We start from the raw sequence: 27554 nt of genomic DNA, 5'->3' as shown, positions 1-27554 counted from the left end.
ACAAGCCCCCTCAACCAAAAGACGAGTTGTTATATATTTGCTCATTTAGAAACTTCTCAAAAGGAAAGTGCAGAAAAGGAAGATTGAGGTTGGAGACTGAACTTCTTGCTCTCCCACAAAGCAAACCTCAAGGGACATTTCTGTTCATATCTCTAACTCAACAACTTAGAAATGTCAACTTCTGATTAAAGATGCAGGAAATGTGTAAAAATAAATGTGCTCTGATCAGATGAGATAAAAATGTAAATTTTTGGACCACACAGAAAATACTATGTGGGCAAAACTAGCACTACATAAAACACCATGCTGCGAAACGAGGGAATGATTTTCTTATGTGAGGAAAGAAAAACTGGGACATGTTCACGGGGAGATGCTAAGCTAAATACCAATGTCAGTACAACAATAGTAGGATGCTAAAATGGTCCAGTCAAAGTCCAGACCAAAATCAAACTGAGAGTCTGTTGCAAAACTTAACATATGATGTTTTACATAATGCCTGACTGAACCTGAATTATTCTGTGGAGGATGTTGAGGAAAAAAATAGTGTGTTTGAAAAACCCAAACGACTTACAGCTGTATTTGCACCAAAAAGTGGCTTTACAAACTTACATTTATAAAGTATTTCATTATGACATTAGAATAAAAGGGGCTGAATACATCAGCGAGATTCTAAACCCAGTATCCGCTGCCTTTCACCTCATATTTTATGTTGAGTTTATCACATAAAATATTGTTAAAATGTACCGACGTTTGTGATTCTAACGTGATAAAATGTGAAACCTCCATGAATGATGAATAACAAGCACCGCATACCTCACTCTTGATGCGAGTACCTCTCTGCGCCCCTAGATGCCGCTGTTCCCTCTGCGTTGTGTCTGCAGGAGCAGCAGGAGGGCTGGATGTGGACTGTAGAGGACTCCTGCGGTGTGTGTGTTTGTGTGTGGAGGGGGGTGCAGCCGGTTGTGTATGCGTGAGTGTGTGTGTGTGTGTGTGTTTTTGAGTCTGCTGGAGGCTCGTCGAGCAGCACCAGGAGGAGGAGGAGCAAGAGGACTTGAAAACTTCACTGCGTCCAGCTGGAGAAATTTTCATCCGGGGAGATTTCTGCGTCTGTCGGAGCCGAGTCGGCACCTTTGTAGTCCAGCTGTGTCCGTCAGAGAGAGGGACCGGTCCGGTTCTCACCGCTGGAACCATTTCCGGCGTCCAACATGGATGATTTAGGTAAGTTATTTCGGCGAGAAGGCAACATTAAAGCAGCGCGTGCGCCTACGTGGGCAAACGGGCACAAAGCTGAGAATATTGGGGCTTTTTTTAACCCCCAGGAAGTCTGCTAATGAGGTTGTTGTCGCATTCATTGGTCCTTCTGGGTTAAATTAAAGCAGCGCAGGCAGACGGGAGAAAGCAGAACGCGTGGACACCGGGTTTCTCATCATTAACTATACGGTGTTTATAAGCTGGAAGGTTTGTGGGGACACTGGTGACCGTGCTGCTGCTGTGGGAAAGTTAATATGTTAGTCTGGTGTTGGTTTTCCTCAACTTATTTATCCTCAGACCAACATGTGATATAATCATTCTAATAGGAGAGTAACCCGATAAGACCTGGTGGTCGTCATTGATAGAAATCCGTGCTGCTGGTTGGATAACGTTGATTTCTGCTGAAAATATTGTCGTGGGCAGACAGATGAACCCAGGCGAGCTCAGTAAGACGTACACTTTGTTACAACTTTAAATGCAAACCCTGAGGGGACAGGTTGCGGTGACAGGGAGGCTCAGCGGAATACTCTATCATCCACCTCTCTTCCCCTTTTTGCTGTCGCTTATCTTCTTGCTGTAGTTTGACAAAACATATTTCTCAAATAAAACTCACCGTTTCATTTTCATTTACATCCCTGCCACTTAAGCATTGCCTTGTGAACGCTCACATCATTTAAACTTTTTTTTTTCACATTTTGTCTGGTTATGAAGATACACTTCAATGTATTTGGGGGGCAGGAGAGATTTTACATCTACAAGCGTGGTGAGGGTTTTAATTTAGTCCGTCTGAATCAATTTGTGCATGTTTCGCAGTTTACCTTTATTTAGCTCCGGCCATCAACTCTGAACTGCTTCCCAAATTGAAGAAAATGATCCCCCTGTCATGATGCCACCGTCACTGTGTTTCACTAAGGGGAAGGCATTTACATGCAAGCCAGAAAGTTCAGTTATTTTTTTATGTATATAGTTATCAGAGTAACTCAGGCTAACAACATTCGCACTCCCACCTACTGTCACTTTGTCATTTTACAACCAGGTGTGAAGTAGGTGGTTATAAGGTGACTGGATGACACATTTTTCCAAATACTTTTGGAAAACAGGCCTACTGTATTAGTGTAAATTTAAACAAAACCAAACCATCCCACACACAGTTCCCTCGTCACTGGAACAGTTTTTGCCCCCTGGTGACTGGTAGGATAAGTTTAGCAGGACATCCGTGAAATGCATTTCAGGACTCGAGTTCATGTGCTAAAAAAACACCCGAATGTGTTTGTGAAGTCAAAGATGATGAATGTGTCAAAAGCTGTCCAAGAAATGCTATGCCCTCCACCCCCGCTGTGAGCTGTAGGTGGAGTTTCTATTAAACAACAGACACTTGTGTTAAAGAGGGAGTTCAGGAGTTTTAAAATGAGGCTCTGTTGAAAGATTCACATTAAGTGTCTTATCTGGAGTCAATAACTCCAATGGCTTTGTCATTTGGCATAAAAACAAATTAGTTGAAGGTAATAGCTGGTCTGAGAGAAGCCAAAGTGGTCTTCTGCCATTTTAAAATGACTCTGATCTAAAAGAAAATCGATAGCTTTTACTTTTTATATGTAAATATAAATATATAAACTGTTAAATCATTGTCACTTGCTGTGGACGGCAGCTTACAGAGAAGCTGATGATCTAAACAGGAAATGGAGGTAGAACACTGGGTTTTACCAATGACGCTGCTGTGCGAAATATATTTGTGGTCTGAGTAACCAGCTGATGAAAATAAGCTAGGCTGTGGAAAAAAAATCAGATACGTTCTGTTAGTTTTTTTTTTTTTTACCTTTTTACTCCAGTTTACTTTTACGTCTGACAGTAAATCTGGTCGCATGTTTCAGGGAGTTTGTATAAAGGGGGAATATATCCTGACTAACAGCTTGCCCAACGGTGACCCACATGAGCTTATTTTAACAATTTAAAACAACTCAAACCAAAATGTATTACATCTGCCTGATTCAACGCTGTACTGGTGGAGAATAAGCATCAGCGCTTTCACAAAAGACGGATATGATAGTTTTTTGTTTTTGTTTTATCAGCTGAACAACATCACTACATTGGGTAAAGAGGAGTGGCCTGACTTTAGCAGTCAACTGAGATCTTTTACAGACAATTGCAAGATCTGATAAAACCCAAAAATAGCCGGTCACTAAATTAAAAAAACATCTAAATTAAGAAGTAAAGACTCTCGTGAAAGTGTATAAGATTAATATCCCATGAAGATAATAATTTTCTGTTTTAGTGGTTGGTGTGTTTTTTTTTTTAAATTACGATAAAAAGGCAAATAATATCTTCACATTCTTTATTAGTCTGGTTTTTGTCAAGCTGCCCATTAGCTTTAGCCTTCACCTTATCGAACTAGCTATTACCATTAGCCTTCACCTTATCGAGCTAGCTACTAGTATTAGCCTTCACCTTATCGAATTAGCTGTTAGCTTTAGCCTTCACCTTATCAAGCTAGCTATTAGCCTTAGCCTTCACCTTATTGAGCTAGCTGTTAGCCTTAGCTCCCAGAAGAAGTGCTTTGGTTTAGAAATTTTAAGGAAAAGCTCAGTTTTTGGAGCTAAAACTTATTCCCCTGGTGGATATCTTGTCATTGGTGGGAGTGAGAGTGAAGCAGGGTCGTTGGCTAGTCTATATCCAGTCAGTATTTATGGGCATCATCTCGGCTTACAGCTGGTACAGGGCTCTCCTTAAAGTAGCTGCTTCAAAAATATGTGTTACACAATCCAGTGTAATTACCATGTCACAGGGCTGTAAATTCTGTCATCGGTTTAGGAACCAGGCAGAAATGTGGCACACAAACAGAAGCGTACTCAAGTGGTCCATGCTCTTTCATTGTGAATAATATCAAAGCCGTAGAGGGGTCTGCTGGTTTTGTTATGTTTTTTTTAATCTGGTTTGGAGAGTTGGATGAAAGCACATCCACCGTGGAGTGCTTTCATCCACGGTGATGAGGCACCATGGAGATCCATCAGCACAACCTGCTCCTATTTTTAAACCTATATCCCTGCATCTTAAGAGCTGAGCCAGCAGCACCTAGAAACCTGCCACCAGGTCTTCCCCCAGCCTGTTCCCCACTTTCCATCACTTTGTCTTCCTACTTCCCATATCCTCCCAGCAGCTCTAATGAAAGTCGAGATTCTAACACTGAAAGCTCTTTTCCCAGCCTCAGTTTTACCCTTTATTTTTTTTATTTTTTTGCAGAGGAGGTCCTACAGGCAGGGTTTTGGGAGAGAATGGATCTTAGCCAACATTTATCTGCCTTTAACGCTATACAATGCCCCACCCTCTCTTTTCCCACTCCCCACCATTCCTGTGGTTACGCCGCGCAGGAAACCGAAGCCCTGCGATCTATCGACGGTCCAAAGGAGAGATAAGTCTTTATTGTGCGAATCGGATGCAGGCGGATTGAAAAGGGTGCACGAAAAGCTTTGTTTTAGTACGCCAGGTGTGCGTTTATCTGCATTTTGCATCGTCCTTGCCGGTTCTTGCCGCTCAGAAACCGAGGCTCGCTCTCAGGCAAACTTTTATTGACCCCCCCGCTCCCCACCCTCCTCCGCCCTCTTCTCCTCAGTTATCAGCACCGCCAAGCGCTGCTTCTTGCTTCACCGCTCCGGGCCTGCACCGACAAGACATGAATGTCAACGAGCCCCCCTGAAGTTAACTTTATTTTATTGACTTTGATGATCTGCGGCATTTTATTGCTTGCTTTTTATATGCGCCTGCGAATACAGTAACCTCGTATCGCTCTCTCTCTGTCTCCCTCCCTCTCTCTCTGTCTCTCTGATGCCACTTTGGTGACATCGTGAGCTAAGAGGCTTGTCAGCACAGCGGCTTCAGCGTTAGAAATGTCACTCAAGTTGCGGGAGTGAGGAGAAGAGTTCTTTACCAGAGGAGATCTGGAGTAACCCAGATACTCGGATGGGTCTAAATTTAGTTTGTATTGTTGTTTGCAGACCGACGGAAACATCAAAAGCTTTTCTTCTTTTGTGCTACACTCGGCATCAAGCTGCAAGTCGCATCAAATTTCTGCATGAGGGCATTTTCTTGTTTTTAAGTTTCTTCCCACAATACAGATTTGCTTGCATTTGGGTTTTATAGTATCCTGAGTTATCACTGTAGTATTTAGCGTTGTTTTATGAATGGTCTGAACTCATGTCTGTCCCTGAAGCCGATGGAAGGAGCTTAGATGAAGCAATCTGATGCCAGTGTGCTACCATCACCCATCCTATACTGCAGAGTGAACATGATGCTGTGCAGTACACTGAGGTACAAGAGAGGGTTTTTTTTTTATCTTTGGTTCTTCTACAGCTGACACTTCGCTTTTGCAGCTAAATAAGCATCAAGTTTCTGTCCATCTCTTTGTTTGTTGTGAAGAAATTCTACAAACGGTTTAAAATTCAGCTTGTGGCCAAATAAGATGACAGCCTATCTTCTACATTAGTGCTTTCTAAACCTTCCAGCTTCTGATCCACAAAATAAAAATCAAAGGTCATGACTCCAACTCTTGGTTAAGCACACACACTTTTTTTTTTTTTACTTTTTTACACACAAGCAGCATCAACAGCTAATTTATTGATACCTTTTATTTATTTTCAAGTATCCTTCTTATAAAGATCTTTTACAGTATTTCTAAAATGCATATATTTTCTCATTGTCACTGTTTTGCATGTGGATTCATTTCCGAAAAGGAACTTCTAGTTTTTCTCAAATAAACTATTAATCTTCCTGTCATAGGACACATGTTGCTCGTACTTACATGCGATGCAGCTGGTCAACAGCCGGATGTGTTTTACCCCGGGTTTTTATCTCGGGTGTGAAATCAAAGTTTATCAGATCACTGTAGGATGTTGTATTCCCTCAGTAACAACATTTACATTGAAGAGTGTTTTGGCAAAGGACCGTTCGCAGATCGGAGAAAACTTTCCCGTTTCTTTTATCTCTACATTTCAAATTATTGTCATAAAACAGACATCTGACAAAAGCTTGTTACATTTTTTTTAAAATTTCTTTTCAATAAAATTGTAAATTAAGTGTTAAAAGTCGGTTTAGCGAGGCACGTGAAATTCGGTGAAACTGTAAGAAAGTGGATGTCGTGTAAGGTTAAGGCATTGCAACAGAAACCGTAAAATGAAGATTCTTGTATGCTGATTTGAAACACTTCATCTCGAAAAAGAAACCTTGAACTTTGTCACATATTTTTTGGCTCTTTTTATAGCAAAAGCTGTTGAGGTTTGAGGTTCCTTTTTATGATATATATATAAAAAACTTAACTTCTTCTTTGAAGCCCGTGAGTCTGCAGTGACTAAGGCCGACGCTGCAGCACACCAGCCTGCACTGTGTGATAATTTCTCTGGGCTTGAGGCGCATCGAACACACACCGCCAGAGCAGGAGCCCAAGGCCCCAACACAGCATCTCTGTTTGGGTTTGTCCATCTGCTTGACTTGAAAATCAAAATGCTACAGGGCTTTGAAGCATATGGTGTACAGTACACACTCACATTCAGACGCACACAAGCCCAAACTTAAGCGCGCTCATGATCACAGACTGCTGGTGTGGACAGACAGCTCCGTTAGTGCAGCTGACTAAGCAGCAGCTCGACGCTCAGCCGACCGTCATGTCATCTCTCATGGGTTCAGCGCTCCGTAAGAGCTGCCACAGTCGATATTCATGCTGCTTCTTAACTTTGTGAAAAGAAAAGGGAGGAAAAAATATGTAGAAAAATATATTTAAAAAAACCATCTAGGTAGGAAGGAAATTCATTGCATCCTGAAGGTCTGGTTAGAAAAAGATATTCAGTGATGTGCAAAAATTATTTACACCTCTTCCAACTTTTTGAACCATTAGCCATACAGTCCGCAACTGTAGTCAAGAAGAAAACCATTGTTGGGAGGAAAAAAAGCCAAAACAAGTAAAGGTTGCAGTTTGCATACTTTACTTTAGGGAACATATGAAACATTGAAATAGAGTGCATTTAAAACTTTGGTGAAAAACTCCATGTGGGAATGGACGGATGTTCACTTTCCCACAAAGGTGATATGGGTTAAAAATAAAATCTCTGCTTGTATCATAGCAAAAACGATTTCCGATTTTTATTCATTTTCCTTTCTTCTTCAAAAGAAATGACAAAAGACAGGAGATATTTTCAAAAACTGTATTTTATTTCCCTTGTACGACTTGACCTGAATTCAAAGTCCAAATAAGTAGTCAGCTAATACATGATACACTTTTCAGATTTGTCGTAGCAAAGACTGAGAATCAAGAATCCTACTTCACAATTATGCGCTGCGTCGTGTCGGCCTTTTCCAGAAACTCTCCAGAAAAGTTTTCGTTTGCAATGTGACAAAATGCGCAAGGACTCGGTGGCGCTGAACAACCAGGGGGTCACGTCCCACTTTCTGTGCTTGTGCCAGCTGAGCCCGGTGACCCCTTTCCTTTGGCGGCGTCCCGTCCAGCTAGAAACACGCTTCGTGACAGGAGGCGCCCTCAGTAATGTACTGATGTGCCGCAATGGCAGCCACAGTTCGTTGCTGCAAAAGCAACCGCCGTGTAGACCAGACATGATGCGAGTCACAGCAACTTGTGAGTACGCATCACCCAACCCTGACTCCCTAGTGGAAATCCATCCATCTCTGTTGCTGCTCCCTGCAGGCAACCAGAACGTCTCCGTGCAGCTTGTTATCCACGACGAAACGAAGCGAAAACGAGGACATATTTTTGCATTGTGCATCTTTGTATGCACTCCGCTGTGTGCCTGAAGCGGTTATCGACCGCCCTTCTACCCCGCTGAGCTCCGATGAGTGCCGCTCCCTCCTCGCTTTGTTGTTGGGTTCTCATCTCTTCCAGTCCTGCAGCTGACTGACGGCTCAGCTGATTCGTCGCCGCCAGTCCTCTGGTGCGGACTGCGGAACGGCCTGCAGACGGTTCTCACAAAGAACGATGCTGCTGCAGTGATTACAACATTTGATCGGGCTGTGAGGAAACAAGGCTGTTCTAACCGCTGCTTTTCTGCTTAACTACAGTGTATCATAATTACAGCTGCCACACTGTCAGATGGCCTTTTAGATGCACCTGCAGGATCCTTTTTTCTCTCTTCCTCAGACTCTTCCTCTAATTGCTGTGCAAATGTCATTTTTCTTAGAGCTTGCATGGTTGCTGTGGCTGCAGGCTGAGATAACACATCCCTGCTTTATTTGGAAATGAGCTGCAGCCCAGCAGGTTTCCTCTGGGCTCGTGGCAGGTTTAAACAATCGCTAACACACTGCTCCTGCAGCCCTATTTGGGATATAAAGCTGTCACAAAGCGAGCCTTTGATGAACTGCGAAGCGGAGCGGACGGAGGCGGAGGGGGGGCGAGACCGAAAGTGAGCGTTGCGTTTGCCGTTACAGCTGGATCTGCGGTCAGATTCTGACTTGCTCAAAGAGACGCATTACAGAAGCGACGCGCTGGAGGCCCGATGGAGTTTATATGGCAGCGTCAATGACGCTTCACAGGTTTATATCCATGGAGAATTGGGAGCTCAGAGACACTCACGGGGCTTTGGTTGAATGTTTTTCCAGGGATACAATTTGGCTTTGCAGAGTTTTCAAGCCCTTCTTTTCCACCTTCTTCACTCTGTCTTTGGCGCTGCTGGTGGGGAGACAAAGAGCTGCTTGTATTTTGGTGCTGTGACCTATTTCAGGCAGGCCAGAACTGATTAGAAGAACTGCAAATCAATCTGTTTATTCAGCCAAGCATCTGCATTTTAACTGTAGTGCCCTCACTCCATCCTAAAGAACTAAATCCCACACTTTAGATGGTAATTCTTCCAAGGAGAATTCTTAACAAGATAAAGATTCACTTCAGTAGATTTCTAGAGCGCTCTGCTCCTCTCAATCTCTCTCAGTGGATTTGGTTTAAAATCTCCACTTAAATAAAGTCTCTTTGACTTGATGTAGTTTCTAAGCAAACCTTGGAAAAACCGGACTAAGAGGAACTCTTTGTACAGTGACAAGTGTTATTCATAAAACTATTTTCACCCTTTGAAGATTTTTTTTTTTTTTTTTTTTTTTGCAATATGCCCAGAAACCTTTTAAGGTAGTTTTTACGCGATAGACCAAGAGATCCTAGTGGATAAGTGAAGTGGAAGGAAAATTAGTGATGGTTGATTTTAGTTTTGTTGTTAATTGAATTAAACTAACTTAAATATTCATGAATGTACAGTCTTGTCGTAAATATACAAGATTTAACCAATAAACAAGCGCAAAATACAAAAATAACAGTGACACCATCTTCTCGCCTAAAAAAATTCTCAAAAGTGTGAATTCAGCACCTTCGCCTCTTTACCCTCAAATCAAATCTAGTCCATCACCTACCTTATTATTAACGTCCATATTTAATGTCATCTGTACAAAAACAGCTGCTTTAATTGGTTTAGTTATGAAATGGTTCATCATATGAAATCTCAACAAAATACACTTAGAGTTTGTGGTTGTGATGTGGAAGAGGTGAAAACTGGTTGTGTTTAAACTTTTTAAACTACTGTCCTGACTGAACATCTGGGCACATTTAGGTAAGTAGTAACTATTTGGGAAATTTGTGATTTTGTACAAAAAAGACAAACTTTTGGACATGGTTTTTTTTTTTCCGTCTTTTTAATTGATGGAAATTTTAGGGTGAGATTTTACTGCCGTCTTAAAAGATGGATTTATTTTAAGGCCTTTAACTCGTTCTTCCACCTATAGATGAGCTGATGTCGCCGCTTTTATCAGTAGCTGCACCTCGAGTCAAATTTACTGTACTTTTTCTTTCACGGTTAAGCTGCAAAAGTTCTTGGGTCTGATAAAAATGAGTTCAGTTTCATTTTACTGCAGAGACTCATAATAATGGAGTATAGGAAATAAGCAGAAAAATGAGCAGATTTCACCCTTAAATGTTCTCTTCTGCTAAATATCGGTGAACCGTGGTTTTCTCTCATGCATGATGAAACCCAGAAATGCCACACACGAACAGCTCTGTTAGATTATGGTAGATTAAGAGTTTGATCTACAGAACTAGTAGAAAAAAAAATAACCATTTTACTTTGCTCAGTATAGCTACTCAGGCAAACTGTATACCATACAAAAACTTCAGTGCCCATAAGCTGTGCATGTGGGTAAGAGGAGATGTAAATGCTAAAAAGCTAAAACCTTTTCCTGCTTTCTTGACGAGTTACTTGTCCAAAATGGCCGTTGAAGGGTATCATGTGTAAAAGTACATATTTCTAAGACAAAAAAGTGCAAAAACCACCATAAATGCATATCAGAACAGCTGAATTCAACACATTTCAATGTGAAGTTTAACAACTCATAGTATTCATGTCGGGTTAAAAAGCCTGCAACTCAGAAACTAAAATAGGGCTAAAAAAGACTCACTGAACTAAAGAAGGAAACAAAGCGTGTGGTCCAAGAAACCTTTGAAAAAGAACAAAAGCAGATCACTAATTAACAGGCTGCTCTTTTCAAAGCTCCCCTGGTTTCCTGTGTTACGTTAGATCAATTTCAAACCCCCTCTGTTCATGCAACAAAGACCTCTGTGAGCAGATATGTCTCTCCACCTCGCCAACCTGCGGCAGCAGCTCAGTTCCTCCTGCTGCCTCTGATCCTGTCTGCATGTATCAGGAGAAAATATCCAGCCGCAGCTCTCCATTTGTACGTTTTCATTAAAATTGTACTGTGGACATCATAATATGGCTAAAATGCTTCATTATTTCTGTTCCTAAAACCGTAAGGCTTCCACGGGACACTGGAGTGGAAAGAATAAGTTATGCTTATGACAACATGACCGAGGTCAAAAAGGAATTTGCATTTGCGAAAGCAGACTCCCTACCAAGCTAGAGGTGGTGAAGAAACGAGCAGAGATGATGTGTCACACCCACGTTTTTTTTTTTCTTTTTTTTTTTTTTGGTTTAACCTCGTTGCAGTATGAGTTGGTAAATATCACTGAGAAAGAAGGCGGTTGTATTAGACTTTGTTGTGGTCGGCGTAACATCCACGGGTGCAGAAGCCTTGTATTTTTTTTCCTTTCATTCAATTTTCCAGTAATACGCTTGAATATGGCACTCTGCGAGGAGCCAGGAAATATTAGCCTGCTGACAACTGTAATGTTAGTAGTTCACACCATGCTTGTGTATTTCCATATTGAAAGATCATTTTTCAGCAGACTTAAGCAGTGCCTCTATTTTCTATTAAAGTCGTCATTAACTTCACTCCATAATCAGGAAGTGCGGCGCTTTCACTCTCTGCTTGCTGGTAACACATTGTCCCAGTTGAACGGATATTGACTTTGAGAGACTCTCACACCTGATAATGACCAAGTAAAGTAAAGAGAGTGAGGAAAAGTGGTTAACAATTTAACGGCAATCATATGTTTTCCTAATATATTCCCAGCCTTTTTGCACATTTTCCCTCAACCTCACAAAACCACCTTAAATAATTACCCTATTTCTGTGAATGTGAAACATTTAAACTCGTCATTTGATCTTCAGATTCTTCTGTTTTGTGTTTTTTTTACAGTAGAACTTGAGTGACAGCTGTTTAGAGCTCTTCAGGAATCTGGATGCTGCTCTGTTTGCGACGTGTTTTGCATTACGCCTCACAAGTAACATTTGTGCAAAAGGCCCTGGAGGGGCTGTGGATCAATACGCTAAAAGCTGCTGTAAAGCTTCATAGAGCTGAAACACTCCTGAGTGATACTCATTCAGGCCAGTTCAGCTCATCTATAAACAGCTAAGTCACTATAAAACTGATCTGACTGTATTACATGTAGAGCTGCACTATTTTAATGTTTGTCTAAAAAATACAGATAATGAAGAGTAATTCTGAAAATTATGTATTGATCTCTGCCCACTCCTCTTTCTATAATACCTCAAACTCTGTCGTGTTGGATGCAGAGCATCCGTGAACGTTTTTGGATCTTGCTGCAGATTCTTAGTTGGCTTTAGGTCTGGACTTTGACTAGGCCATCCTAACACATAAACTTTAATTGATCGAAACCATTCTGTCTTTGCTTGACCTGCTTGTTTTTACGTTTTGATGAACCTCAGCCACAATTTTATATACTTTTATATACTTTGTTTATTGTCATTCACTTGATGGAGCAAAACATGGGACCGCAGTCCAGTGAAACCACAGAAACAATGACGTCATTGCTTCTCAAACTAATACAACTCTTCCCATTGCTGAATGATTTATTAAGTGCTGCTCCATGAGATGTTGGATGTTGTGTTCAAACTCTGCTCTAAACGTCTCCACAGCTTTCTCCCTGAAAGCTCCTTGTTCCTCATGATGCTTCACAGAACAGCTGGATTTTATACTGAGATTAAATTGCACCCAAATGTACTGTTTGCACATTATTTACTTATAGCCTGTTACTTAGGTAACGGGGCAAAGGAGATAAAATGTAGACACAAAAATTGGGAAGCCATCCGTCATTTCCTTTACACCTCACAATTATGTGCTTAAGTAAAATCCAAGGAAAAACACACAGAAATTTGAGGTAGTTATGCAACAAAGCGTGAGAGCGTTAGAAGGCATCTGACAAAGCGTGACGAGTTGTGAAACTTTCACATTTCACTTCAGAATATGGACATGCAGATTCACAGAGGAAGTGCACCAGCTGTGAGTGAGAGCAGCAGTGGCTCTCAGACCCAAGTAAGTGCAGAGGGGTGTAAAACGGTGCAGTAGTGATATGTGGCGCAAGCCGGCTGGGTGGTCTGCGAGGGCCCACTGCTGCTTTTGATGTTCATAAATCATCTATGGTAGGTCCGTTGTCCCTGCAGTCAGGGTCAGGTGGGGAAGTATTTATAGTCGGCCCAGATGCCGCCGCCCGTCTCTGATGTGTCGGCAGCCGTGCTGAGAGCCACCTGTGCATGTTGTCCCTGCTTTCTGTTGCACCTTGCTGTGCATCTTGTTAAATTAGGTGCCAGTTGGATTGTTTTAGATGAACACAGGGTTTCATTTGGGCGATGTTAAAGTACACCCATCAGTAACAGTCCTGGTGGGGTTTGTCTCCCTCCCCCCCCTCCCTTTTGACACAGTAATGTCTAGAATTCACACTTTTCGATTCTCTGTCTGCTCATGTGGCATCGAAAGGCCAATCCTTTCACAGCAGAACCCAGAAGGCTGTCGTAATAAATTTCTAAGCTGCAAACAAACCTAAGTTGCAGTTTTGACAATTTTAAAATTTGACATTCTGAAAACTCGCTCCTACGGACGTCTTTATTCCTTTTTAAAGCTATTGCCTCTCCTTTCCTGCCTTCTTATGACAGTATCTTGCAAGGCTGATGTGCACATTTTTCACTCTTTCCCTGCTCTGTGGAAGGCGAGCTGCGGCACGTTAGGAATTCATATCAGCCGGAGCGCACCTTGCAAAACATCAAACACATCACAGGGAAGCACCGAGGGGAATGGGAGCAGGCTGATGCAGAGTAAAAGGTCAAAAAACACAGGTAAATGTGTTGTTCAGACAGCATCTCCCAGCTAATATGCATTCTCACAGTTTCCCTGCGGACTTTAGGGGAAATGCTATCAGAGAAAGCGTTTCAATCCTCCGAGATAAAGCCTTTTTTCTCTCTCTCTCTCTCTACACCAGCCCCAAAAGGAAGAACAAGAAGTGGCGAGCTTTGTGTCTGTCGTTGACATGACTCAACAGCACCCCCTGCAGGCGGTGAAGTCCCATGTTCGGTTACAGTACATGCTTCCTGAAATGAATCACTTCCAGTAGAGCTGAATGAACAGGACTGGACGCACTGAGTGGCAGGCTGCATTGATTTACTCCATGCAGTGGTCAGCAGCGATAATGGATTGGGCAGTGAGAGCAGAGTTCAGCGCAGGCAGAACTTACTGCTGGGCTGTTCTTGTTGATTTCCAGACCAAAACAAAACTCTGTAAAGGGGAATTCATGTCACTTGGTTTACATGGTGTCCGTACTTAAATTAATGTATCCTAAAGTAAGTCCTTCAAATGTCTTGAATTCATTTTAAAAAGTAAGTTAGCCTTTCGTAAGTTAATCACAGGTCTTAAATCTTGTTGTGGCAGGGCTATTTAATCTTCTATATATAGGATCCTATATATAGAAGCCAACATTTGAGTCATGCACAGATATCTTCATTACATTCTGTGTCTTGGGGTGGTTGAAGCTACCGCTAACTACCTGCTAATATGCTCTTGCTAGCTAGCCTTTTTTCTCCACCCCCCGTCTGTCATGGGAAAGTGTAAATTTATCGCCAGCTGGCCGGACCACATTCGTTTTTACCACTGGCTCACTTCTGCTGTCAATCCAAAAAAAAAAAAGCCTGGCACTGGTGCAATATAAAATATATGCATGATACATATATTAAATTTAATTCATAGAGGCCTTACAAAGTCTGAATTTTTAGTTGTTGAAACCTGCAGAAACGCTGGTGTAGATTTTGTCTGAATTTCGAGTTGTTTGACCATGAACAGCAGTGATCCAGGTGCTGCTGATCTAACATCAGCCATCACTTTTAACATGCCTCAAATTCTTCAAATGGCTTCCTTTCCCTCCTCCTGTCCTGGACCCCCAACCTCCTCCTTTTACTAGGCCTTTCCTGTCATTTTAAGCCCTTCTTCTGCTGCGGCTCTCTTCCCTCTCCTCTTTTCATCTTATCGTTTTTTTCCCTCTCTCTCTCTCTCCTATAATAAGCCCCATGTGAAGCAGTTTTCATGTAATTAAAATGCACATCATTCATCTGGGAGGAAGGGAGTCTCCTTAATCTGTGTCAACCCACATTTTGGCCTTTGAGGATTTGGCCCGTGACCGCCATGCACACACATAACCTTTCTTGGTTTAGTTATCTTTTCTCCTGTTTTTCGTCTGTTTACTCCCACATCTGTTCCTCACTGTTAGAATTCAGATGGGCGTCAGAATGTCGTGACTTGGGTTGCAGAGATAAAAGCGTGCTGAATGCTTGTACGCGTCTGTGCTCATTAGCTCTAAATGAGGATGGACGTTAGAAGTAAAAATGTATAGAAACCTTGGAATAAATTAATCTTTAATTGCAGAAAATGTAAAAATAATTAAAAGAAAATCCTGTTCCTTATTTTTTGTATGTGCTTTTCTTTTTCAAGCTAGTTTTAGATTAAAGGAACTTTGAATCACTAATCTGTAAGTTCCTGTTCCGGAGGCCCATCTTTCTTAGCTTCTCTTCAGAATCAGAAAAGCAGGAGAACATGTCATTTAAGTCAGAGGAATGGGGTTTTAATCTTGGAAAAGAAACAGAAAAATGCTTTTTCCTCATGAGGTTCTATATTTATAATGAACAAAAAGAGCAGGATAAAAAATATGATGGTGCACAGGCCGGGCATCTGCAACCTGCAGCTCTACTTTTGCAGGTTGCAAAAGTAGAGCTTTGGACAAAAAGCCAAAAAGACTTTTGGCTTTTTATCCTCAAAGATTGATCAAACAATTTCCATAATGATTGTATTTAAATGGCAATAGCACAGAAGATTTTCAAAGTTTGTACGAAATAAATACCTTAATAATACAAAACGAGGAGTACGTGTTAATATATAAATACGTGACATAATCCTAATTGAGTCTTTACTGGAACATGTAAAGATTATCAGCTTGACTACTAGCTGAATAATTTATTTATCTGGTTTTGTCTTTGCTTGCCCACCACTCAGGCAGTTTAAAACATGTTTTTATTGCCATCACTCAAGTCAGAGGAAAAACATGCCTGAATTTCACTGAAATACAGCAAAGATATTTCGATGCTATCTACTGACCAATTGGTTGTTTGGGAGGAATGCCAGAAAAACATTTTCAGCCCAAACAAAACAAGTGTAAACACATAAAGCTTACCAAGAATTTACCTGAAATCTTGTGAGATAACGCTGTTTGTCAACAAGCGGTCCATCTGGGTCCGGCCCGAAACAAGGGATTCGTATTTTAAAGCGGCTTTCATGCCCAATGTGAGGTATTGCGACAGATCTGTGACGCTCTGGATCTGTTTCTGTTAAAAAGATCTTTGGAGCCTTCATGTTCAACATTAAGCACTGAAATCTGAAGAAGTTGAAGGTAAAACTCAGGGGAACGCCACCCAGAAAACTGCAAATCGGTTCTCATTGGGTCAATCAGCAGGATATTGATCCAAACCATATTAACTACTCAACAAAGGGATTCTTCTCTAGGCACAAAATCAACCTTGAAAGCTGAAGAGAACAGAGGATGCAGGAATGATCAAAGATCACTCTTTCTACATGTTCAAACATGTAAAACATTATGAGTGCAGTCCAGCTGGTGATTGCAGAGGAGGCTGCTGTATATGACGTGTTTTACATCGCATTGTAAGGAACAGCCTTACCGCCCCTCTATAACGTATTTTAAATCCTGACATACTGATTTAATTTCTGAAGGTTAGCTGGACAACAAAACCTAATGATGTTCTCGAATGGCAAAAGTTTATTTATTTTTTGGTCATATTTGTAAAAGACACCAGCCGAAGTGGCTGGTGTTCATATTATTGCAGTTCCAGTTTTGGTCACTAGGGACCAAGCTTGTGCTTTGCTCTGCAGTGTGTGTGTGTGTGTGTGTGTGTGTGTGTGTGTGTGTGTGTGTTTGTTTGTAATACCTTGTGGGGATGATTTTCCTGACATATACTACGTTGTGGGGACCAATTGCTCTTCGTGGGGACCGGAGCCTGGTCCCCACGAGGGGAAACCCTGTTTTTGGGTCAGGGGTTAGAGTTAGGACTAAGGTGTGAATTGAGTTTTAGTTAGGGTTAGGGTTAGGTATGTGATGGGTAGGGTTAGGAAAAGGGTATAGGTAAGGTTTAGGCTGTAGAAATGAATGGAAGTCAATGGAAAGTCCCCACAAAGATGGCCAGATAAACGTGTGTGTGTGTGTGTGTGTGTGTGTGTGTGGGGGGGGTGTGTGTGTGTGTGTGTGTGTGTGTGTGTGTGTGTGTGTGTGTCATGGTATGTTTACTTGGCAGAGGAAGCTGACACACCTCTGTGCTCATGTCTAGTTTGTGGATGGGTTGCAGCTTGTAGAGCTCGCTCTGTATTCGAAACAAAAGCAGCCCCAAGCTAGACTTTTACACAACCTATGGACAAAGTCATTTTAAATAGTACAAAATCCAACTTTTTTCAGCTTAATGAGCTACTTGTTTAATTTAAGCTGCGTCATTTTGATGCAAGAGCTCTCTGATGTTAAGATGACCACCCTCACAGGAACCACTCCCAAACTGTGTGTTTCGTGTAGCCTCGAGCCTCATATTTACGTGTAGCTTTATTTCATTTTATTAGAGCAGCAGAATCCCTGTAACCAGGGTGAAATCCAGTTCAGCTGCACAGCTAAGTCGATTACCATCTCTTGTGTAAACCATCTGGGCTCACATCTGTTGACAGAGGTCTTGGCTGCAGCTGCAGTAAAACTTTACTCTGACATCAGAAGTGGGCTGTAGCTAGCCCCTGAAATGCATCCTCACCGTCTATTCAAGAGGTTTGAGCAAAGTAATGGGACCAAATCGAACATAGTGAAATTAATATACATTAAATTTGGGAAATTGTCAAGTTATTTTAGTATTGATACTTCTCTCGTGAGTTTTGGGTGTTTGCTATTTCTAAAATGTGAGCTACGATGTGTGAAAAGTTGTGTAGGAAACCTCAAAGGTGTAGACACAGGAAGACTGTCCTGTTCCTCTTCTGGTGCAGCAGAAGTTCAGCATATTGTTATCTCTGTCCACCCGCCTGGGTACCACTTTGACGCTTTTTCGAGTGGTAGGTTTTACTTTTATTTAGGCTCAACACTGTCCTCATTCTCTTTGCTTTATGGATGTTTCTGTTTCACCACTTAGCAGAGGATTAAGACCCTCTGAGGGCCATTAGCAGCGGCGTAAATTAGGCATCAGGTGGTATGAGATCCGCATACTTGACAGCATTGGGTAAAAATATCTCTGTTTCACTGTGTTATTGTATTTAGACTATAGTTTTAAGCTAAAACGCAGAATATGATTTACTACTGTTTTTATTTTGTTGTTTTTTTTGTCACCAGATTTATTTCTAAAGGGCTGAAGGTCTTATAAGCAAGTGAAAAGAAACGTTCCTACTGAGTTTTTATAAATGTCAGCCCTTCTTCAGTGCTTTCATCTTTTATTTATCATTCCACTTTCTAAAACTGAATCAGAATTTTAGAAAAAAAATTATTAAAGGTCATTTTACTGGGCTTTTTGCTTCTAGATTTGTTGATAGATTTGAAGCACTTGTGGTCGTTAATGACAACAAAAACCAAACAGGAACATTTATTTGTTCATGAAGTTGTCAAGACTTGAATTATTTTCGCTGAATTCACAACATCCCAGACAAATTTCTTTTATTCCATCATTTGGGGGCAGCTCTTTTAATTTCAGAGCATTATGACTTGCATCCATAATGACTTTTATCACATTGTTAAATCAGAATCCTCTATGGTTTCATCTTTTATGGGGAACCACAAATGATACAAACTCAACAAGATATGATTTAACCCTTACTGTGATATAAACTGACTGTAACTGATAAGAGTATCGATTTTAGAAATGTAAAACTTGAAGAAACGCTGAAATATACTGTTGTATCCTTTCTGCTGGCTGATTGGCCACAGATCAGCCAGTATGTTGGTGCAAAACTCAGAGAAAATGCTTTCTCTGGTCATTCTTAAGAACAGTAAATGTGACAATTTCTGAAACCTTATGATTCCTTGATACCGATTATGACGAGTTTAAAAGCTCAAAAGGTTAAAACCAAAAAGCCTTCATGTCAAATGTTTGGCTCTCTCTCGCTTTCTCACAGCCTGAATAAACTGAGACACGTCTCATCATGTCTTGGCCGACTTAGTGGCTTTGAAGCTGTAACCTTTTGAAATCTCAGTAGAGTTTGATACAAGTTACCGGACTTTGCCTAGAGTAAACGGAGTGATGTGCTTTGTCCATAATGAAACTGAGAGGAATGCACCCTGGCCTCTGAGTCCAGAAAGGACTCTCCGCTGTGACACCCAGTCAGCTGGCATGTTAGCCACGATAAATACGCCAAAGCTAAGGTGGTCCAAATGAATGTGGCTCGGCTTCTGCTCTGTCTCCGTTCTGTCTGCCCTACTACGACACCGATGACAGGCATACCTGATCCCCATTTTCAGGCTTACAAACTTGGCAAAGGTGACAACCTCATGATACTATGGTGTTATTTGGAGGTTAAATACAGGCTGGGCACGTGGAGCACTAAAAACCTAGTCGGAGCCTGCGCTAACAGAGTGAAGGAGGAGCTGATTGCACCTCTTATATACCGTAGTGATACCACTCCCTTAGTTGGGCATGCTTGTGTTGATAAGAGCTCGGCTTTCTCTGTTTCACCTTATTTTGGATTCCTTGGCTGACTGAAGACTGCTGTTGGTGCTTTCTTGTTCGTGTAAGTAGTATCTCCTTCGTTAGAGCTGGTTCCAGCAGAGGGATAAACCTTTAACTCCTGTGAGTTTAATTTTAACCCCTCCCTCCCTTCTCCGCTGTGACCCTCTCCTCTGCTCCCACACTTTTGGGTTCCCTTGAATCTGATAGTTGGGAGAGGTAGTTCCTGCCTGGCATACTGTAAACTGGGTTTAGCTGCTGCTTTCTCTGTTGCCATCTCCTCCCTACCTCTTAGGAATACAGAGTGTCTTTTTCTAAAGTACGTCTCACCTCTGCGTTGTCTTGAAATGCTGAGTTTCTAATTTTCTTCTCAGTGTTTAGGGCTTCAGAGTGGTGTTTGCTGCTCAGCACACCTTGGCGACTCACATCATGTAGAATATTATATATATTTTATAGTGTCTTATCAGCTAGTTTTAGTTAGACTTTAAGTCAATAATCAAAAGGAAAAGCTGTCAGTTATAGATAGATTAAATATTTTTAGTTTGTACTACAAGCTTTTAGAAATACTTCCTCTATATTGCTAAAGGCTATGTTCTCTCACCTACTATTTTAGCTTGTGTTCCCCTTGAAATATTACATAGTGTTGGTGACAATCAGCTTGTAGATGAGGAAACTTTCGCATGATCACACATTTGAACTAGTGCTCTTGGATTTGAAACACTGTTGGCATGGAAGGGTCATTAAGTAACCAAAGGAGTGGCTGTCACAGCCTGCGTGATTCAACTTTTACAACCTCAGATCGCCTGATGTCAGCTCACATGGGCTTTTGACAGATTGCGAAAGAAGCAATAATTACTTGCCGATGGTTTGCGAGCAGAATGCAGGATGAGTTGAACATTACTCACAACGAGTCCATGGTGGAGTACTCAGATATGGGAGGCTGGATTGCATAATTTTATTTCCGTTTAGTAAAAAGAGGAAGTTGTAGATCTTTTTAATAATGACTCTATATGGTTTTGCTTGCAATAATGTTTTCTCAACCTTCAGGGAAGCTGGGAAAGGCAACAAGCAACAGTTTTGGTGCTTATCCAGAAGGTTTCTTTTGTTGACACTTTCCATTTTGGTAAAGTTTTAACCTGCGGTGACTGATGTTAGCCCAGTCCAGTTTCTCTGCAGGAGCCACAGGATGTAAAAATATAAGAACAGCGACAGAAAATATTATTTTCTAACCTTTCAGACATGAGCTGTTATTAATTGTTCACTTTAAAACAGGATTTTACTGTTTTAAGTATGTTTTTATTTCAAATCAAATAGTGATTATATTTTAAAATTGACTTTTTTATATCATGTTACGACATTTTTGTCTCATAATGCATACACAGAGTGTTGCTTTGACTTATTCATGCATGCTTAAGAAATCTTTGAATCTCCCATGGCAGCCTTTCAGGGTTCACACTTGCCCAAAGCTCCTCCATAGAGCTGCAGTCTCCAGCTAAGTTTCCACCCCACAGGACACACCTCCAGCCACACTGCTCCACCAGACTAGCAGCAGCAGCAATTACCAAACACCTGGTGGAACTGCAAGTCTGTTGAGCTGATCATACCAACCAAAATGCTTGTAAATGGCGTTAATAGACGGCATGTAGAAGCATGGTTGTGATAATGTGCTGATGGCAGAGTGTCGGAGTAGGAGGTTCTTAAATAGACAGAGGCCCATTTTCAAAGTGTCAATTTCTTTTTGGTTTTTAATAAATGCAAAAACATTTTTGATAAATGCTTTGATAATTTATTTTTACTTGGTGATGTTAATAAAAATGTGACTGAACGTACATAATACTGCCACTTTAAACTCTTTTTAGCATTTTATATTAGCAATTTGCACAGTTAACATTAGCACAGTTAGCAGCAGCCTCTGTTCTGCTGTTCTTTATTGGATCTGGATCTTTACCATAGTTCTAAGTTTTTTAAAAGGCTGCCAACATTTCATGTTGCATGCCAGACTTGGGTTGAAACCTCAAATGGACAAAACACATCAGTTATGCTGCTCTCAGTTTAGCTTTCCTGCATTCTGCTTAAAGGTCAATGCTAGCTGGAGATGCTAACATATAATACATTTGCAGAATGATTGAATATGTAATGTTTCCAATTGCTTAAGGCTCTGATCAGGGCCAATCAGGCTGAAAATCATCAGTCTGGTCTTTTAGTTTCCTATTTTGATTCTAACTAGGAGAGTATAATTTAATTTAAAAAATACTACAGTTAGACTTAAGATCAGTATCAAAATTAAGTGTGTCCTGATTGTTTTCTTTCTTAGATGCTTTGTTGGCGGACCTCGAGTCCACAACATCCCACATTTCCAAATGCTCACTCTTCCTGCCTGACGAAGCCGCCTACTCCCTGCCTGTTGGGGGTCAGGACCAGAAAGACATCTGCTCTCCGCCGGTGAGAAGTGTGAATGGAGTAGATGATTCAGAGGTAAATGAACACACGCTCTACGTGTCATTGTGTTCGTCCAAAGCTGTTGCAACAAAATTGCATGACTTCTCTGAGGAACCGACTGTAAGTTCGCCAGTTCATTGGTGGATGATTGCTTTATATTCTTATTTTTCAGTCGTTCAGCTCAGCTCAGAAAAGTCAGTGGTCTAGAGAAAGCAGCAGTCCAAACCAACCCTGTGGAGAGGAGGACCACGTTTACAGGTTAGGATGATGCGTGATGGGTTTAATTACCTTTTTAAAACCTTAGATGGTAGAGACTTTATGTAACAATTAGATATTCCCTCAGTCATACAAGAGCTTATTTTAACATTTGGCATTGTGCTATGTTAGAAAACCCAAGAAAATATGGATGTTTAAAACAAGTGCAGGTTCTAAACACTTGTTTTATTTTTGTTGTCCAGTTTTCCTAACAAGCAGAAGACCAGCGAGTCGTCATCATCACCGGCTGCCATGAACTCGTCACTGGGCAGCAACCTGTCTGAACTGGACCGCCTGCTGTTGGAGCTCAACGCTGTCCAGCAGAGCACCCCTGCCTTCCCCACAGAAGGTGCTTCCTTCAATTTCTCATAATTCTCTGAAAGGACTGACATGTCACCATTTATATTTAACACTTCTGTTTTTGTGGTTGGGTGGTTCTGCTTCCTGTGCTGTCCTTTGCTCGTTCTGCTGTTGTGTTTGAGTTTACAGTCAAATTAACTTTGTATGTGCACAGAAGATTGAAATGAATCTTTTTTTGTTTTGTTTTAAGAAGTAGCTCCACCGCTGCCTGCAAGCAGCACCATCCGCCACATCCAGGAGAACGGGCTCTCTGCTCCCGGTAAAATCCCTCCACCCACCCTGGAAAAGCCGAAGCATGTCGTAGCAGCGCGACGAATCCAGGATGCACGACCGAGTGTGGAGAGCCTTCTGGATGAGCTGGAAAGCTCTGTGCCCACGCCCATGTAAGAGTAAAGACTTGTGGGCAATAAGTCGCCACATTAAAAACAATACGAGTCACACGGTTCATTTTTGTGTCTTCCTGTTTTAGTCCCACACCCTTGGTCGTCTCAGATGAACCGAATGATGGACAAGCGGAGACCCTGTCTCAGCAACAAGCCAGAATGTCTGCGTCCTCTGCCACACGAGAGCTGGATGAACTCATGGCTTCCCTGTCTGACTTCAAAGTCCAAAGCAATGTGAGTGGGGTTCAAAAGTGGGCAGACTGGCTATTTGAGATTTTCACACTTAATCACAGAGAGGTATTTTTAGCATTGACTGCTTGTTCTTGTGTTCGCTCACTTTAACTGTGCAAATTAAATGGGTTGGTTTTCTTTATGTGTTTTCTCTTGTTCTGCTTACATGCACATGGAAAGTTTTCTGTTTTACCGTTTTCTTTATCAGCAGTTGACTTTCAGGCATAAAAAAATACCCATGCATCGGCTAAGCTTTCCAGGGACATAGTTACAACTAAGGGTATGATTTTTGTCTTGTACAGACTTAACTTTCATTCCTAAATTTAATTTAGTTATATTAAATGTTGAATCTTAGTATTATTGCCACTTGCTGAAGGGTTTTTATTTGTTTTTATTTTATTTTTTATTTTATCATGCTGTCACTGTTCAGTGCAGCGTCCATGAATGGACAGAGCATGGTACAATCATAAACCTACAAAGTCAGTGAACTTACAGGGCAATAGAGGTTAGAAAAGACTTGAGACACTCACTAAATTTATAACCAGAGTTACAGAGGAAGGTGTAGTTTGTGATGCAACATGTAAAAAAAATTCAACTCCACTTTCTTTTCAAGTATATGACCTTTTGAGGTAATCTGTAAAAGCAGGTGTAGAAAACTAGAATGGCATTAAAATGTATTTCATTAATTCAGGCTTATGTTTTTATGTATTCTGTAGTTTCATAAACACCTTCTGTAACACACTATTGTTCTTTTCCTCTACTCACTTCTTATTGTCTTGCCCTTATTTTTCTTTCTCTATCACTGTTTGTTGTCTTTGTTTGTCCAACTCCTCCATTTCACCACTGTGCCCACTCAGTCCGGCTCTCAGTTGTCTGTCAATCAGGAGTGTGGTGACCCTATTCTTGCCACTGGATCACTGGATTCCCAACCCGTAGCAGGCCCATCAATAACTCCTCAGGATGCTCCTCTGCCTCTGGGCTCCACTTCCCTGTCTTCTGCTTCTCTTTCATTGGAACTTCACATAGATGAGGACGGTTGCTCTGTCCCTACATGTCCAACTGTAATCACATCTTCTAAGAGCCTTCAGTTCTCCCAAATCCAGCAGAAAGATCATGATGGAAGTGTCACGTCTGAGGTATGTTTGGAGGGCTTCGGTGTCTCCAGTTCTTTGAAGCCTCCCACCCAAGCAGAAGTTGGCAGTCTTGCTCATACTTCGGTTACAAAATCGTCTGCGTGTAAAGATGCTGCTCCCAGGAGCTCCAGTCCAGCCACTGTACCCAAGAGTCCAGTTACTCAGTCTAAAATCCATAGTCTCACTAAAGCAAAAAATCCCAGTCCTGCTGACATAAAATCTAAAAGCTTTGCCTCTAAAAGTCCTAGTCCTCAAGTAGTTACGAAGAGTGAAAGTCCAACTGCATCCAGCCCTCTGGATGCAGTTCCAAGGACGTCTAGTCCCATAACCGTTCCTAGGCTTTCAAGTCCAGTTCCAAAATGTCCAAGTCCCTTGACCATCCCTGCTCTCTCTAGCCCACTATCTGTCCCAAGAAGTGCGAGTCCCGACACGGTTGGACGAAGCTCTAGTCCTGTGACTATTCCATTTCTTTTTAGTCCCGTTCCAAAGACTGCAAGTCCTTTGACTCTTCCTAATAAATCCACTCCTCTAGTTTTACCCAAGAGCTCTGGTGCTGAAGCAATCCCAAGAAATTCCTCCCCAGTAACACTTCCAAGGCTTTCAAGTCCAGTAACGGTTCCAAAAATGGACTCTTGGGTTCCTAATGGTAGTCCTCAGCTCTTGAGAAAAACATTCACTACCTCAGGCACCAGTAGCCCCAGAGCGTCTCCAGTATCTCTTGCCGCTGTACCAGTGAACACCCAATACTCCCCAGAAAACACAGGAGATGTCTTGGATTTAACATGGCCATGCCGCGAACCTTTACTGGACGATACCTTAGATAAAATCCTCACTCCTGATTCTAATCGACTGGTTGAGAACCAGCCTCCTGTCTGTGTTGTACCTGGCGACGAAGACAAATCCTGGGAGGAGGAAGATGGATTTTACCCTGAGTATAGCAGAGAGGGAACCTTGACACCCATGACTGAGTCCAGCTGGATAGATGAGTGCTTCACTCCCTCCTCCTGCCCCGGGACGCCAGATGCAACGCTGGACCTGCCAGTACAGCAGCCCTCCGCTGTGGATCGACTGTCGGCTTCCGGTCAAGTAGGCAATCTCAGCTCTCCCAAAATAAGCTGCTGTCATGAAACTCGACGGCTCATGTGGCATTTCTATAACTCTTCCTCATACAAGCAAGCTATTGACAATGGTTGTGTCATAAGAATTTCTAACCCCAAATACGGATAAAAAACAAACAAAAAGAAGCTTATTTTGGGTGAACTGTTTGTTCAGGTCTTGAAAGGGTTGTGAAATGGTACAAACATGTTGAGAGATTTTTCATTCTCTGTGGTGTGATGCATGTGGTGTCATACAGCAATCACAGAATGGCTTGAGGGAGTAGTCTTGACAATGATGTTGAAAGCTTTGCTGGAAGGTTGTCGACGCAAGTTTGCACTTGCTTTTCTTAGACGTCAGTCTGCTTCCCATCTGATGGCTAGATAAAAGTGGATGCGAAGAGTCCTGGTAATGCTCATAGATTTCTCAATATTTAGGTTGATGTCATCTGTAGAAATTTGGTGGTTTAATTTCTCATTATTTGAAATGGAGATGCGCTGCTCGAGTTTTATTTTCCACTTGGTGTGTGAATTGGAGAGCAGCTGCTGTAGATCAGCGTTTAACTGTTGAGGCAAAGTTGAAGTTATTGCAGAGTATGTTTATGTTGGCATTTAGTGTGGTTAACATTGCTAACTGTTAACATCTGTCTCAGTGTGTATTCCCAGACCAATGGTTCCCAACTGGTCAGCATTGTGGTCAGACGAATTGCGACCTAAACCAAGGAAATCTTTCAGTTTTTAAAATCAATCATTTATTCAAACATTAATCATGTGACTCACCAACTATATCAATCAGTAACAGCTGTTTTAACTCCAAGATTTTTTTACTCCTAGATTTCCAAACAGGCAGAGAGTAAAGAAAAAAACAGGTGCATATTGCAACTGATATTGTCACTGGAATATTTGCCAACATAAGCGCAGTCGCAAGATTTTCTACCGTCATCCGTCCCTAAAATGCATTTTGTTTTAAGTCTCTGTGTTTGTCTCTGACTTCATTGTAATCTTCCACAGCAAAGAGTGTCGCTGCTTGTGTGAAGTGTTGGCTCTTATGAATTGTGCATTCACTGACAGGGATAAGGCTTTTCTAATTTTCCAACCAGCTGCTGAAACTATGGCACACCTCTTCGCCAGTAGATTTCTCAGTGCATCTCTAACTTTAGCAATCCAGCATGCTTTTTAAATGTCTTTAAATTTGAGGTTGCGGTGTTTTGGTTCGTAAGTCATTAAACTTTTGAATGGAAAGCATTTTGGCAGTTATAACCTGAAGCGAGTGGCTGAGTGTTTTGCCTCTGTAGTGAGAAGTCGTGCACTGGCACCGTCGAGCTTGCTATGCAGTTTGTATGGGATTTACCGATAAATGGCATGAACCCGGCTTCTCACACCTCCTTATCATCCGCTCTCCAGCTGAAGTCAGTAATCCGCCGCACCAAAGAGACGTCCAATGTGCATCCGATGTTCAGGGAGGGATTGCTCAGACGTAAGATGGGACCAATTATTGTTAATAAAAGCAACTCGCAAGATCGACTCATTGAGGAGCTGCAGGGCAAGCTGGGGATTGGGCGAGTGGAGCGCAGGCGGAAGCAACAGCCAGATGATTGGCTGACAGAGGGAGTCATCGTTATGTCCAACCCACAGAGAACGCGGGAGGAAGGGATCCAGCCGTCTGTGGATAAGGTACACCGATGCCAAGGAGCTGTATCAGGATCGTGCTCTATCAAGTTGGACATTAAGTTCCTGGTTTTGGCAGTTTTAAGAAGTTTGAGTTCGTTTATGGCTTTTCCATTCTATCTGCATTCCTGTCCTTTCTCTGTTTTCCTTCCTTTCTCCTTCTTTCCACCAGATCATCATCCCCCCCGAATCACCTGCCCCACAGAGAAAAGTGCTCCCTCCTCCGCAAACTCCCCCGCCGCCCAAAAAGCCCCCACCAGTCAAGCAGACACCCCCACGGCTACCCCCTCCACCTCCTACGCCTCCTCCTCCTCGAGAGCCCACCCCTCCACCCCCCAAGGAGCC

The 27554-nt window shown here is 41.9% G+C and overlaps 1 protein-coding gene across 3 annotated transcripts in view; it reads left to right on the top strand.

The window, feature by feature from the left end:
• The first annotated feature begins 980 nt into the window (after positions 1–980).
• LOC106956979 (paxillin-like) overlaps positions 981–27554 on the top strand; it is a 40140-nt gene continuing 13566 nt past the window's right edge. The window contains exons 1-7 of one of the 3 annotated variants that reach the window (XM_015048132.1): positions 981–1218; positions 21961–22121; positions 22258–22343; positions 22544–22689; positions 22891–23083; positions 23170–23317; positions 24172–26395. In XM_015048132.1, coding sequence (XP_014903618.1) covers positions 1206–1218; positions 21961–22121; positions 22258–22343; positions 22544–22689; positions 22891–23083; positions 23170–23317; positions 24172–25674 — 2250 coding nt within the window. In that variant the 5' untranslated portion in view covers positions 981–1205 and the 3' untranslated portion in view covers positions 25675–26395. Of the gene's footprint in view, positions 1219–21960; positions 22122–22257; positions 22344–22543; positions 22690–22890; positions 23084–23169; positions 23318–24171; positions 26396–27554 lie in introns of those variants that run through there. The other 2 variants (XM_015048134.1, XM_015048133.1) reach the window with 2 other exon arrangements.

This window comes from Poecilia latipinna, unplaced genomic scaffold (genome assembly GCF_001443285.1).
Source record: "Poecilia latipinna isolate Pla-1442-1.1 unplaced genomic scaffold, P_latipinna-1.0 Scaffold861, whole genome shotgun sequence".
NCBI lineage: Eukaryota > Metazoa > Chordata > Actinopteri > Cyprinodontiformes > Poeciliidae > Poecilia > Poecilia latipinna.
This window is presented reverse-complemented; position numbering and strand designations above follow the sequence as displayed.